The sequence below is a fragment of the Adiantum capillus-veneris genome, chromosome 3 (genome assembly GCF_014529385.1).
Source record: "Adiantum capillus-veneris isolate H3 chromosome 3, ASM1452938v2, whole genome shotgun sequence".
Taxonomy (NCBI): Eukaryota; Viridiplantae; Streptophyta; class Polypodiopsida; order Polypodiales; family Pteridaceae; genus Adiantum; species Adiantum capillus-veneris.
The window spans coordinates 40,415,676-40,428,264 of NC_140933.1; the positions used below are offsets into that span (position 1 = coordinate 40,415,676).

Below are 12,589 nucleotides of genomic sequence, written 5' to 3' on the forward strand. Positions count from 1 at the left end.
GAACCAATCCCATGCAAAATTGATGAAAAAGACATCATACGCATATGATGTCTCCAGAGCCATTTTTAGCCCAAAATCTATCCAAACTTCATAAATCCACTGAATAAGCCTATCTAAAGCCAAATCCAAGCTTATAGAGAAATTTGGTCCAAAAATACACTAAAAGACATCATACGCGTATAATGTCTCACTATGTGATTTTGGCACCTCAGGGCTTCAACCACCAAACATAAGTGATCTACATGCCATTTGAAAGTGAACCACCAAGTTTTATCCAATTTGGATCATAAAATCCAATTCCCTTTCAAAATTTTTCCAAGAGCCGGAACTGGACTAAATTGGCCAAAACTTAACCAAATGGGATCCAAACTCAAATCCAAGCATATGATAATCATGTATACACTATCAGCTACAAGCACAACCAATATGAAGTCATTTTGACACAAAAGACATCATACGCGTATGATATCTCCAGCATGATTTTGAGCCCATTTTGCATATTTTTTCACCTACCTTGCATCCTTAGGCCCTGAATAGCTCATGTTTCAATTTTCAAGTCATTTGGATAGTTAAAAGCTTCATTTCGGCTTTCAGTACTAAAAAGACGCTAACTTCTGAAATTGGAGTTACAGGATCCATGGATTCCACCAAGTCATCGGCAACGAAGAGAAAAAGACCGACAATCAAAGATGCTATTGCAGAAGCGGAACCATTTGACATTCCAGCAGAAAACCTCAAGCCAACCAAAACTTGGGTGGAGGAAGCAGTATTGGAGAAAGAGGGAATAAAGATCTACCAGGGGACTTTCAGAGATCCTCAAGGGCAAGCGGTGGATGTACCGATGATCCCACAGGAATTGGTAGATTATAGCAGGTCAGGAGACATCAGCAAGTACCTGGAAAGGGCAGACTTGCACAGTTTCTTCACCTCGAGACCATCAGGTGTGGATACAAGAAGAGTGTACGAGTTGGCAACATCCATTCAGAAGGATGGAAAAGCCACATTGACAGCCATGGATGGAGAGAAGGTAGAAGTACAGATCACTCCACAGCTAATTGCAGACGCATTGAAGCTGCACAACAAAGGGAGCTCGGTCAAGGAAAGAAGAGAGGCCATAGAGGTCTATGGGCCCAAGAAACAAAATGCGACCTATGGAGATATAGAGGACCCAAGAGCGGCAACCCTTTGCCAACTGTACAACCAATTTCTTCATGTTTGCAGTAAAAGACCGCAAAAGTATACGACACCACCCCATGCCATTGCGACCACCATCACATGGGCATTAAAGAGCAATATGCCAAAAGAGGTGAATTACGCTTAACACATCCACGAGCAAGTAATTGCCATGCACAACGAGAAGCCAAAATACATAGGAGGAGTGAAAATTCTGACAAGAATAGCTTATGAAGCTATTGGAGCTAGAGATCAGTGGCCAAAGGCTCCCTCCCAGAATGAGTGGCTTAGAGAAGCCGACGAGGAGGAAGAACAGCCCGAAGTACCCAAGAGGGCATCCACAAGAGCATGCCGGAAACTAGAAGTAGTTTCAGAACCTGAAGAGGATGTGGACGAGCCACTTAAGAAGAAAGTAAAGAAGAAGGTTGCTCCCAAGCAAACCAAAAGTCAGAAAGCGGCAAGAATGGAAAGATTAATGGAGCAGTTTAGAGCGGAAAGAGCTCTAAATGGTGACTTTGAAGAAAAGTGGGTGCCAGACCCCACTAAAGTCGGAACTAGCTCGTCCATGCCACATATTGATCAATACGATCAATATATTAAAGCTTATGAGGAGTCAGAGGCTATTTTGGAGCAGCAACCTGTCGAGCCATACACTGAAGAGGAGGTACAGCAATTAAAAGCTGAGCTGAAAAAAGACGACAAGGGGAAAAGGAAAGTAGATGAGTCTACTAAGCCTCAAGAGAATAGGTAAAGCCTACATGGTGAAAACCCTAACGGGCACCATCAAGCTCTTTACTGGCTCTCCTGACCTTTCATGTCAGATGCTCAAGAAAATCTGCAGGACTCTCTTAGCTTGCATTGAAGTGTTCGCGCCAGATAAAGCCACGACCTCGAGTCTACTATCGACGGCCGACACGGTGACTGATATGATGTACGATCTTTCATTGCAGCCTTCTCCAAAAGTGTTACACCTCCTATACCAAAGGATTATGTTTTTGCCTAGCTTCCACATGCAAACATTCGAAGAAGCTTTCTACACCGGCTTTTTCACCCACGAAAGCAAAATATTCGGCCCAACCTTGACCATCGGCAACCTACGATACGAATCACATTTGCAGATGCTCAAGACGACAGGACTTTATTGACCAAGCATAAAATTCATGTCAGGGACGACATGAACGCGGAGGGGGGGAGTGTTGAGCCAGCAGAGGATCACACCCACATTTTTGCTCACACTCATCATTTTGTAACCATTGATTGTAATAAATGTCTTTCCGACATTAATTTTGATTTGAGCCATTCATTAAGTAACGGGACTCCATTGAGTTTCCAGCTTGTAATCCCGAAGTAATTTCACTTGCGGATGTAATTAGTTAGAGATGTTCTCACCTCCAAGGCTGAGGTATATAAGCCAAATTTTTTGTAACCTAAGGGCGGATTATTAATCAAAGTGAGTTCTTTTGGGCGCCGTGACTGTGTCTGAGAGAGAGAGAGTGAGTGAGAGTCTTATCTACTTGCTACGCGAGCTACGGAGCCGCCATTGGAGAAGCGACACCGCCATTGTGTTAGCAACGGCGAGAGCTACGCACAGATACCAAGAGTGCGCGCTATCGGCTTCTATGTGTGGTAAGTTCCTATGAGCTTCGGTGTGAGTTTTCTTCCAACTCGTGTGTCGGAATGGAGCGTGCAGCATATCTATAGAACCACAACGAGTAGAGCTACACATTAGTACCATCGGGGTCAAGTTTCGATCACCTATATTTTTCGGCCTGTCTTCATACGCGTTTACCGCATGGAGTGGTTATAGGTTGATTTTGCAGTTCAAGTCTTTAGGGTGTTGTTCTTACCTAGTGTATAGACTTCCCCTTGAGTTTGAGATCGATTCAATGATTCTAGATCCTGTTTCGTATAGCATTCGTTCGTAGTACGGATTTCAGTCACTTGCGTATTTTAGAACTTAGATTTGATTTCCTTAGTAGTGATTGTCATTAGAAGGTCGAGTAGGTGATTTGACACCCACCTAGTTGTTTCCATGCGCCTGCGGGTCAAGCTCCGTCCTCGTCTGACAAATTCTGTTGTTGGTTGAGTTCTCACTATTTAGCTTCCGCTAGCGACGTAACCGCCTTAACAGACGCCGAGTTGGCCGTCTATGGTCAGTTTGACAGTTTATGCACCTCAGTTGGTCTCTATACAGTGTGCTTTTGAGAGGCATTGCCCTCTTTTATGCTTTGTGAGTGACATACTTGGTCATTTTGTCTCATATTTTGGTTGACATAGTCCCCAATACAAAGGAGACTCTGTCGAAATTTTCCCAGAATCTTTTGATAGTTTTGTCATCATGTCTACTAGCAAAGACCGTGACATTTATGACATAAAGAAGTTTGATGGCACTAATTTTCAGCTTTCAAAGAACCAAATGCATGATGTGCTTGTCCAAACGAAGCAAAAGTTTCCTATTGCCTATGCGGTTAGAACTGAAGATATGCACATGACTCAGTTTCAATGGAAGGAGCTTGATGAGCTATGTAGGTCTACGATTTAGACTGCACCTTGGTGAGTCGGTGTACTTTTTAGTGTTAGATTGCGAGACGGCTCATGCTTTATGGCAGAAAGTATGCGACACTTACGAAAAGGATACGGCTAGCAATAAGGTTTTCATGATGCAAAAACTTTTCAATATTCGTATGAAGGAGTCAGCTAGCGTTGCCAGCCATATCAATGATTTTGATTCTCTTTTTGCCCAGATTCGTCAACACATGACCATTGATGATGAGATGAAAGAAATATTTTTGCTTTGTTCGTTGCCACCCTCTTAGCATATCTTTTGCACAGCTGTCAGTAACTCTGCTCCTAATGGTATGCTAAAATACAATGATGTTACTAGTGCACTTTTGTCAGAGGAGATGCGTCGGAAGACCATGACTAGCTCGCATTATGGCAAAGCTCATTATGTGCAAAGGGATGATAAGCAACGTAAGGGCCGTTCTTCGCAATGTGAGTCCAAGAAAGAGGGCAATAGAGATGCATCAAAGGGTAGATCAAAGTCTCGTGGTCGCTGCAATGTTCGATGCCATTATTGTGATAAGTTAGGTCACATAAAGAAGGACTGTTATGCTTGGAAGTGTGACAAAGAGAAGGGCAAAGGTAAAGGCAAAGAACATGATGATAAAGAGGAGAAACCAAAGAGTTCGGTTAAGATTGAAGAACTTAACATACTTCAGGATGACAGTGACGCACAAGACATTAATATGTTGACTGAAAATAATGATGTCTTTTATGATGAACAGGAAACTCTATCTTTGCAGAGTTCTATGCCAGTTGAACTCCTTGTTAGCGGTGAAGTATCCCGTACATGGATTCTTGATTCGGGTGCTTCGTTGCATGTCACACCTCATAGGCATTGGTTTACTACATACGAGGAAACCATTGGCTCTGTTACACTTGGTGACAATTACTCTTGTGACATTGTTGGAGTAGGTGATATTGCCATGGTTATGGCAAATGGGGTGAAGTTTATCATCCATAATGTGCGTCATGTTCTAGCCTTGACACGCAATCTGATTTCGGTTGGACGTCTTGATGACTTGGGTTACAAAGTCACTTTTCATCAGCAGTCTTGGCGTGTTGCGAAGGTGTTGAAACTTAGTCTGAACATAAGTAGAAAGCTTTGCACTCAGACAATGGTGGAGAATATGTCTTCAAAGAGTTTACAGACTTTTGTTCAAGTAGGGGGATTAAGCGTGAGTTTATAGCTCCTTATACCCCTGCACAAAATGGTGTTGCGGAATGAATGAATAGGACCATCCAAGAGCGGATTATGTCTATGCTATCACAAGCTAATTTACCGCAAGCGTTTTGGGCTGAAGCATTATACACAGCCGTGTACTGGATCCATAGATCACCACATGCTTCATTATAGTTTCATGTACCTTTGGATTTATGGTCAGGACATAAATTGTCTTATGAAAAACTCCACACATTTGGCTGTGAAGCTTATGCACATGTACCCAAGGAGTTGCGTGCTAAGCTAGATCCTAAGTCCAGGAAATGCATCTTCATTGGCTATGGTGTAGATGGTCAATTTGGCTATCGTTTATGGGATTCAAAAAGTCAATCAGTGATCCGTAGCAGTGATGTTGTCTTTAATGAGGCTAAAATGCATAGACAACCAGTGAAAGAGGTTGAATTCCGAAAAGTGACATTTTTCGATGTATCACCTCCTATCCAGACAGCTCCCGAGCCACTTAGTACACACGGTAGTACGAGTTTTGATCAGTCGTGGAGATCTCAAAGAGTCTCACATCCACCAGAATGTTTTGTTCCAGGCATGGATTTTGTTTTACTGACAGATACTGGTGAGCCTTCTTGTTACAAAGAGGCTATGCTAGCCAATGATAAGGTTCAGTGGGAACATGCTATGAAGAGAGAGTTGTCAAGTATTGCAAAAAACAAAACATGGAAACTTGTTCCGTTGCCAAAAGGTAGGAAAGCATTGCCTTGTAAATGGGTTTACAAGAAGAAGATTGACAATTACAAAGCTCGTTTAGTGGCCAAAGGTTTCAAGTAAGAATATGGTGTCGATTTCCAGGAAATCTTTTCTCTAGTGGTCAAGATGACCACACTGAGAATGTTGCTTGCTTTAGTTGCCACTAAAGATATGGAGCTTGATCAATGGATGTCATTACAACTTTCTTACATGGTGATCTTGAGGAAGAGATTTGTATGTAGCAACCTGAAGGGTTTGTGCTAAAGGGCAAGGAACATTTTGTCTGTAAGCTTCTGAAAAGTCTCTATGGCTTGAAGCAATCATCCAGACAATGGTATCAAAAGTTTGATGGATTTATGCGTTCCCTAGGCTATAAGCACAATAATGAGGATCCATGTCTTTACGTGAAAAGACAACCCAATGGACATCTTATTATGCTTATCCTTTATGTAGATGACATGCTTATTGTTGGTCATTCCAAGAAGAACATTGCTGGCTTCAAAACCAAGCTGAAAAGTCAATTGACATGAAAGATTTGGGTGAAGCCAATCACATTTTGGATATGCGCATTACTCGTGACCGTAAGAAGATGTTGTTGTACCTTTCTCAAAAAGAGTATGCGCATAAGGTTCTTGATCGTTTCAACATGCAGAAGGGGAAGGCTTTGAGTACTCCATTGCCTGCATATTTGAAACTTAGCAAAAACGAATGTCCCAAATCTACTGAGGAAAAAGCTACGATGGCTAAGGTTCCTTATGCTTAAGCTTTTGTTAGTCTCATGTATGCCATGGTGGCTACAGGACCTAACATTGCACATGCAGTGGAAGTTGTCAGCAGATTTATGTCTAACCCTGGTAAAAAGCATTGGGATGTTGTCAAGTCGATTCTTAGATACTTGAGTGGCACTGCAGATAGACAATTATTCTATGGTCGTGGAGAGTCATCCATTCAAGGATTTGTAGATAGTGATTATGCAGGTTGTGTTGACAGTCGTAAATCAACAACAGGTTGGATTTACAATTCTGCTATTTCTTGGAGATCCGTTCTTCAAAACTGTACATCCATTTCTACCACAAAGGCAAAGTACGTTGCATTGAGTGAGGCATGCAAAGAAGCTATTTGGCTTGCTCGCCTAGTGAAAGATCTTGGATTGGAGCAGTGTACACTAGTTCTTCATTGTGACAGTCAGAGTGCTATTGCCTTGGCTAGGAATCCAATGTTTCATTCCAGAACAAAACACATTCATGTGCGTTATCACTTCAATCGTGAATGCCTGGCAAACAAGAGCCTTGATTTAGTGAAGATTCCTACGTCAGAGAACATAGCGAATGCACTCATTAAAAGTCTCTCCAGCTATCAATTTTAGCACTGACGTGAGTTGATGGGCATTGGGGGTGAAGCGTGGTTCTCTTCCATTCTTATGGTTTCCCACATTGGCCATCAAGTGGGAGAATGTTAGGTTTAATGGCCATGTGGCCGACCACCAATCACTAACTGCTACTAACCCTAAGTGTACAACTATACACTTGTGTGAGCCACTAACACAAAGTACAGTGTGTATTGTGCCTAAGTGCATAAGATAGAGAAGAAAGAAAGGGGGCACACAGCGTGTGTCGGCTCTCCCCCTCCAACCTATGTGTGGCTATGGTGGTGTGTGTGTGAGTATTCATCTTCCTCTTCCGTTGTGCTCTTGGCTCTTCTCCTTCACATCAGTAATAGACTGATCTGTAACATTTTCAGAAACTCCCATAGGCTGTACATTTGCCTCATTGGAATTTACATTCGAACTTCCACCAGTGAAAAGAGGCAACAAAGTGTCATAAATTTCATGTGAGCTTACATTACTGTCTCATATACATGACATCAAGGGCTGAACAGAATCTTCCACAAACACAACATCCCGTGAGACCAAGATACGCTTTGTTTGCGGATGATACAACCTATAATCTTTGCTCTCAACACTATACCAACAAAAATACATTTGACAGTCTTATCATCCAATTTCTTGCTCTGCGTTTGTGGCACCAAAGCATATACCAAACAACCAAAAACACACATGTGCTCATTAGAAGGCTTTCTATCATGCCATGCTTCATATGGAGTCATAGGTTGCAAAGCTTCATAGGACACTTGTTTAGTACATAAGTGGCACACATGATGGCCTCAAGCCAAAACAAATGTGGCAAAACTTGACTATTGACCATATATCGTGCCCTTTTCCTACATGCCTATTTTTCCTCTCAACAAGACCATTTTGTTGAGGCGTATAAGGCACTGTACATTGGTGTTTTATCCCGTGACTAGACAAAAATGCATTAAACTCATGAGACATATACTCCCCCCCTCCTCGATCGGAACGGAGGGTGCCCATAGTACATTTTGAGACATTTTCAGCCATAGCCAGAAATTGTTTGAAGCAGATACATACTTTGGACTTCGCTTTAAGCGGATATACCCATGCATGCCTGAAGTAACCATCAACGAAAGTCACAAAGTAAAGGTAATTGCCCAAGGATGGAGTTTGCATGGGCCCATAAACATCACTATACACAACCTGCAACCTGCATGTGGCCCTAATTGAACCATCCTTTGGAAACTTTGAACGCTGCATCTTACCCAAAGTACAACATTCACAAACATGTTTGATAGGTGCTTCAAGAGGCAGCAAAGAAGCAACAATATCAAATTTTTGCACGCAGTAAACTAGCAAAATTCAGATGCCCAAAACGTGCATCTGATGTGAAAACTGCCCGAAAAGAGGAGAAATAAAGTGGGAACAACATGTCCAATATAGCACAAACTGTAGAAGACTGCATGGAACTTGTTATGCAAAAAATGGCATTGATAGAAATTTTGCACAAAATGACGTAATAGCCTACGCAATACTGCCTGTAGTGAAAATGGAGGCTGAAATGAGGCCAAATAAAAAATATGAGTAGACCAAGATTTACAAGCTTTCCTGGGATATTTGTCAATCTACGAATGCTTGCCAACCTCACAGAAATCGAAGAAAGTGAGAAGTCGTGTGCTGGACTTGCTGGCGACTAAGCTCGGGAGGATGCAACTTGCTTTGATACCAATTGTCGGAATTAGGGTTGCAGGAAAACACACACAGCTTGGAGAAGATGAAGGAAGTTCAAGGCGCACAACAAAGAGTATATTACTTAGTGTGCAATGGAAAGATAAGTTAGCCCTAGAGTGATAGGCATATATACAATGCACGGGGGGAAAACCCTCCTAGTTAGGGAAAAAATGCCCCGGTGGTGCTAAGTGTGTTCACACACATCACTACCACATGAATATGGTAACAGGGGGGAGGCGTAGGAAAACGAGGACGCACATCGCGAGGAGGAAACACAGCCGACCAAAAGTTTTTTTAATTTTAATAATGGCTTATTGAATATGAGGTCACAAAGCTCAACATGGCGGGATGGTTAGCGTATGTGACATCTCCGTGAATCTAAAAACTGGGGTTTGAGTCTGTTGGTTGGCTATGATTTTGCTTCCTACGCTCGTTGCTAGGAGAAGATAGAGCGAAATCTGTGAAGTGCAAATTTTGCCTAATAAGATTAAGAACCTGCCAGTATAGTATATGGTCGAGTATCCATTTCTTCTTCCTTACCCATATTATGTCTACAACGCAACAAATATAGAGAAAATCATCGATTCCCTGTGAGATTTTCTCTCCCTCCCTCTCTCGATTGGAGGCGGGGACACATGGGCCCAAGGGGAGCTCTCTCTCTCTCTCTCTCTCTCTCTCTCTCTCTCTCTCTCTCTCTCTCTCTCTCTCTCTCATTCTCTGCAGACAGAGCTCTCGCCGGAGCGAGCATCCCCCTATCTCCCTTGCAGGCATCTCTCTCTCTCTCTCTCTCTCTCTCTCTCTCTCTCTCTCTCTCTCTCTCTTCGCCATCTAGGGCAGCTGAGGTAGTGTGGAAGGAGGCTGCGAAAGGGGGGGGGGGGGATCATGAGTTTTCGTTTCGTGCAACCCACTACTAAGGTTATGGTCACGCAAGGCTTAGTTTTTGGTTAGATGGACTGACCATATCTGACGCCTGCCAGCTTTTCACAGTTGTTGATCGGCTTCGTTCTCTAACTATGCCTAAAAAGGCATAGTCACAAAACTCTCCCCGCTCACTGCCAGTCAGCACCAGGTTTCTCTCTCCTGCCTGCGCATCAATCTTCATCTCTCTACCTGCTGTGCCGACGGTGGACGTTCTGAGCTCTCGTCAGAGACTGTCGGGGCGTGGTTCTAACTAAGCCTCGCGTGACCGTGCCCTAAGTTGTGCTATTCTATGTAAGTGTAAGTTTGTGAATTGGATTGTTATGAAGGCCAGTTTTAAAACTTGTAACCTACGTTTGACAAGGAAGCAGGGAGCGTAAAGCCCTGAACCCTCGAAACCTTCTGCAGAGCTTGGGATCGCCATGGCCTTCAACATGCCGCGTAACCCCAAGTTGCCCAACATGGGGCCTGCGTTGAACATGATCAGGATAGCTTTGTTGGGCGGCGTAGGTATCTATGCAGCTGCCAACAGCCTCTACAATGTTGAAGGAGGTCACCGTGCCATCGTCTTCAACCGCATCGAGGGCATTCGCGACAAGGTCAGTGTCTCCTCCCTCTCCTTCACTGCTAAGATCTCAGAGTCTCTTCCTTTTTTAAGAGGAGCTTACATTTGGCCTTTAAGGAAATGCCTACGCAGACGTGCAGTCTGTGTTTGTGGCACTCTTTTGGAAAAGTTTTATGTGTTGCCCCTCGGTTGTAATAGCCTCTCAAGTTTTCTAGTACTTGTGAGGACAGTCCAGGCCCCAGGGTTTGTGAGGTCCTTGCTAGCTTGTGCTGGTAATCAGTTGATTCACCATTGTTAAAGCGGCATGCCTTTGAAGTCTTTTATACTATTGTGTGCCCGTGGCGGCAAAGATTTTTTGTGGGAGCGGTTGGGATCACACACGCTTTTGCTGGTTGTAATTCACTGAGAAATTGGAGAAGAAATTGTGTCTAGCTGCCATAAAACTGAAAGCTGGATATTGGGATGTTTCGATGGAATGTGGGGATGCCGGGTACATTGCTTGTGTGCCCTCATTTGAAGTAGGGTCTCCAATCTGCATTGTATGCAGGTACTTTTGAACAATTAGGGTTTTCCCGTATTAAGCTGGCTTGGATCTTGGATGCTCTGACTTGTCTTTACTGTTTTGACTTGCAGGTCTATTCTGAAGGGACACACTTTATGATTCCTTGGTTTGACAGGCCGATCATTTATGATGTCAGGGCAAGGCCTCATGTTGTGGAAAGCACGTCGGGAAGTCGCGACTTGCAAATGGTATGCGGACATGTAGAAGGAGCTCTTTGTTCTTTGTAGCTAATCATTCAATCTTATGTTAAGGCAGCAGCGACGACTGCATTGTGAAACTTTGCATTACCTGCCACTTTGTTTATGGCGTTGCAGGTCAAAATTGGGCTCCGGGTTTTGACTAGGCCCATGGCTGAAACTCTACCTACAATCTACAGGACACTGGGTACAAATTACAATGAACGGGTCTTGCCATCAATTATTCATGAGACTTTAAAGGCAGTCGTTGCTCAGTACAATGCCAGCCAGTTGATAACCCAGCGTGAGGTAAAGGACTACAAGGCAGCTAATGGCGGTCACGTACATCACGTTCCTCTAGCTTTTTAATGATTGATTGAATTGTTTTCCAGGCTGTAAGCAGAGAGATCAGGAGAGTCCTTACCGAGCGTGCTGCAAATTTCAATATTGCTCTCGATGATGTCTCTATAATCAACCTTACATTTGGAAAAGAATTCACAGCGGCTATCGAGGCAAAGCAGGTGGCTGCACAGGAAGCCGAAAGAGCCAAATTCATTGTCGAGAAAGCAGAGCAAGACAAGAAGAGTGCCATCGTTCGAGCTCAGGTCCTGGCTTAATGTTTGATTTATAAGCTAATCCTTCGCCTGAGGCGCATTTTCTGCCGTGTCTGAACGTCTTTGCTGTCTTTAAAACAGGGAGAGGCCAAGAGTGCCCAGCTCATTGGAGATGCAATCTCTAACAACCCGGCTTTCATTACCCTTCGGAAAATCGAAGCTAGCCGAGATATCGCCAACACTATCTCACAGTCTGCGAATAGGGTGTTACTCAGCTCTGAAGGTCTGATGCTCAATGTGCATGATCTGAATATTGATGATGTCGTTGCAACAGCATCAAAGTCACGGAAGTGAGTAATTGCGGCAGTGAGTACTAATGGCCGATGTAATGACAACTCATTAGCTAATAAGTGTGCAACTTTTATGCTGAAGTTTTGTTCGTGGCTGAGGACATTTTTTAATCCACTTGCAGCTTAGTGGATTGCCAGGCTTCCCATTTTCATCACACACAAGTTTTAGGTCTTATATCACAAGTTCTAGGCAGAGGTGATGTTTGTTTAGAATCTACAGTTTCTATATTAACAATGGATGGTGTAATGGCGTTCTGTAGAAATTATGTACTAGGTGAAAACTGTAGAAAAGATCCAATGAAGATTATAGCAGACCTCTTTGTTTGAAACATTATCTGGTATAGCATGAGTGTAATGTTTTATGAGACCGCAGTCGGCTGGTATGCCCCTTCTTTTACTGCAGTACTTGGTTCCAATCTATGATGCATGATGTCTTCTTATTGTCAAAGTTGTTCATGTGATCTGATCATTGTGTGGTAAATGTGCTTTCAAAGTGGTCTGTCCTGTCTTCTTTCTTATTTAGGCCACTGCCAAAAGGGGTAGAAGGTACACTGATACACTGTTGACTCTACAATTTTGGGCCTGGCATGTCCTTTGAGGTGCTGCCATATGTTTACTCTTTAAAGCAAAGAGGCATGTGGGTTATTTTGTTAATTGTGGCCCACTCTATTGTCAAATAGACCGAGGGTCTCATATGGATGTGGAGCTTGGAGGAGGATAGGG

General features: G+C 43.3%; 1 protein-coding gene across 1 annotated transcript; it reads left to right on the forward strand.

Annotated features, from left to right (window-relative positions):
* Positions 1-9,992: 9,992 nt before the first annotated feature.
* On the forward strand, positions 9,993-12,195 carry LOC147460792 (prohibitin-1, mitochondrial-like). The gene is made up of 5 exons (XM_086508493.1): positions 9,993-10,258; positions 10,858-10,974; positions 11,101-11,271; positions 11,355-11,567; positions 11,658-12,195. Exons 1-5 carry the CDS (start codon positions 10,082-10,084, stop codon positions 11,868-11,870), a joined length of 891 nt encoding a protein of 296 aa, XP_086364619.1. The 5' UTR covers positions 9,993-10,081; the 3' UTR covers positions 11,871-12,195.
* Positions 12,196-12,589: the final 394 nt, after the last annotated feature.

Excerpts from the sequence above, each read along its gene's own strand:
- LOC147460792 (XM_086508493.1), top strand. The coding sequence starts at position 10,082 with ATGGCCTTCAACATGCCGCGTAACCCCAAGTTGCCCAACATGGGGCCT. Across the intron at positions 10,259-10,857 it reads TCGAGGGCATTCGCGACAAG|GTCTATTCTGAAGGGACACA; the intron begins GTCAGTGTCTCC and ends TTTGACTTGCAG. Across the intron at positions 11,568-11,657 it reads GTGCCATCGTTCGAGCTCAG|GGAGAGGCCAAGAGTGCCCA; the intron begins GTCCTGGCTTAA and ends TCTTTAAAACAG.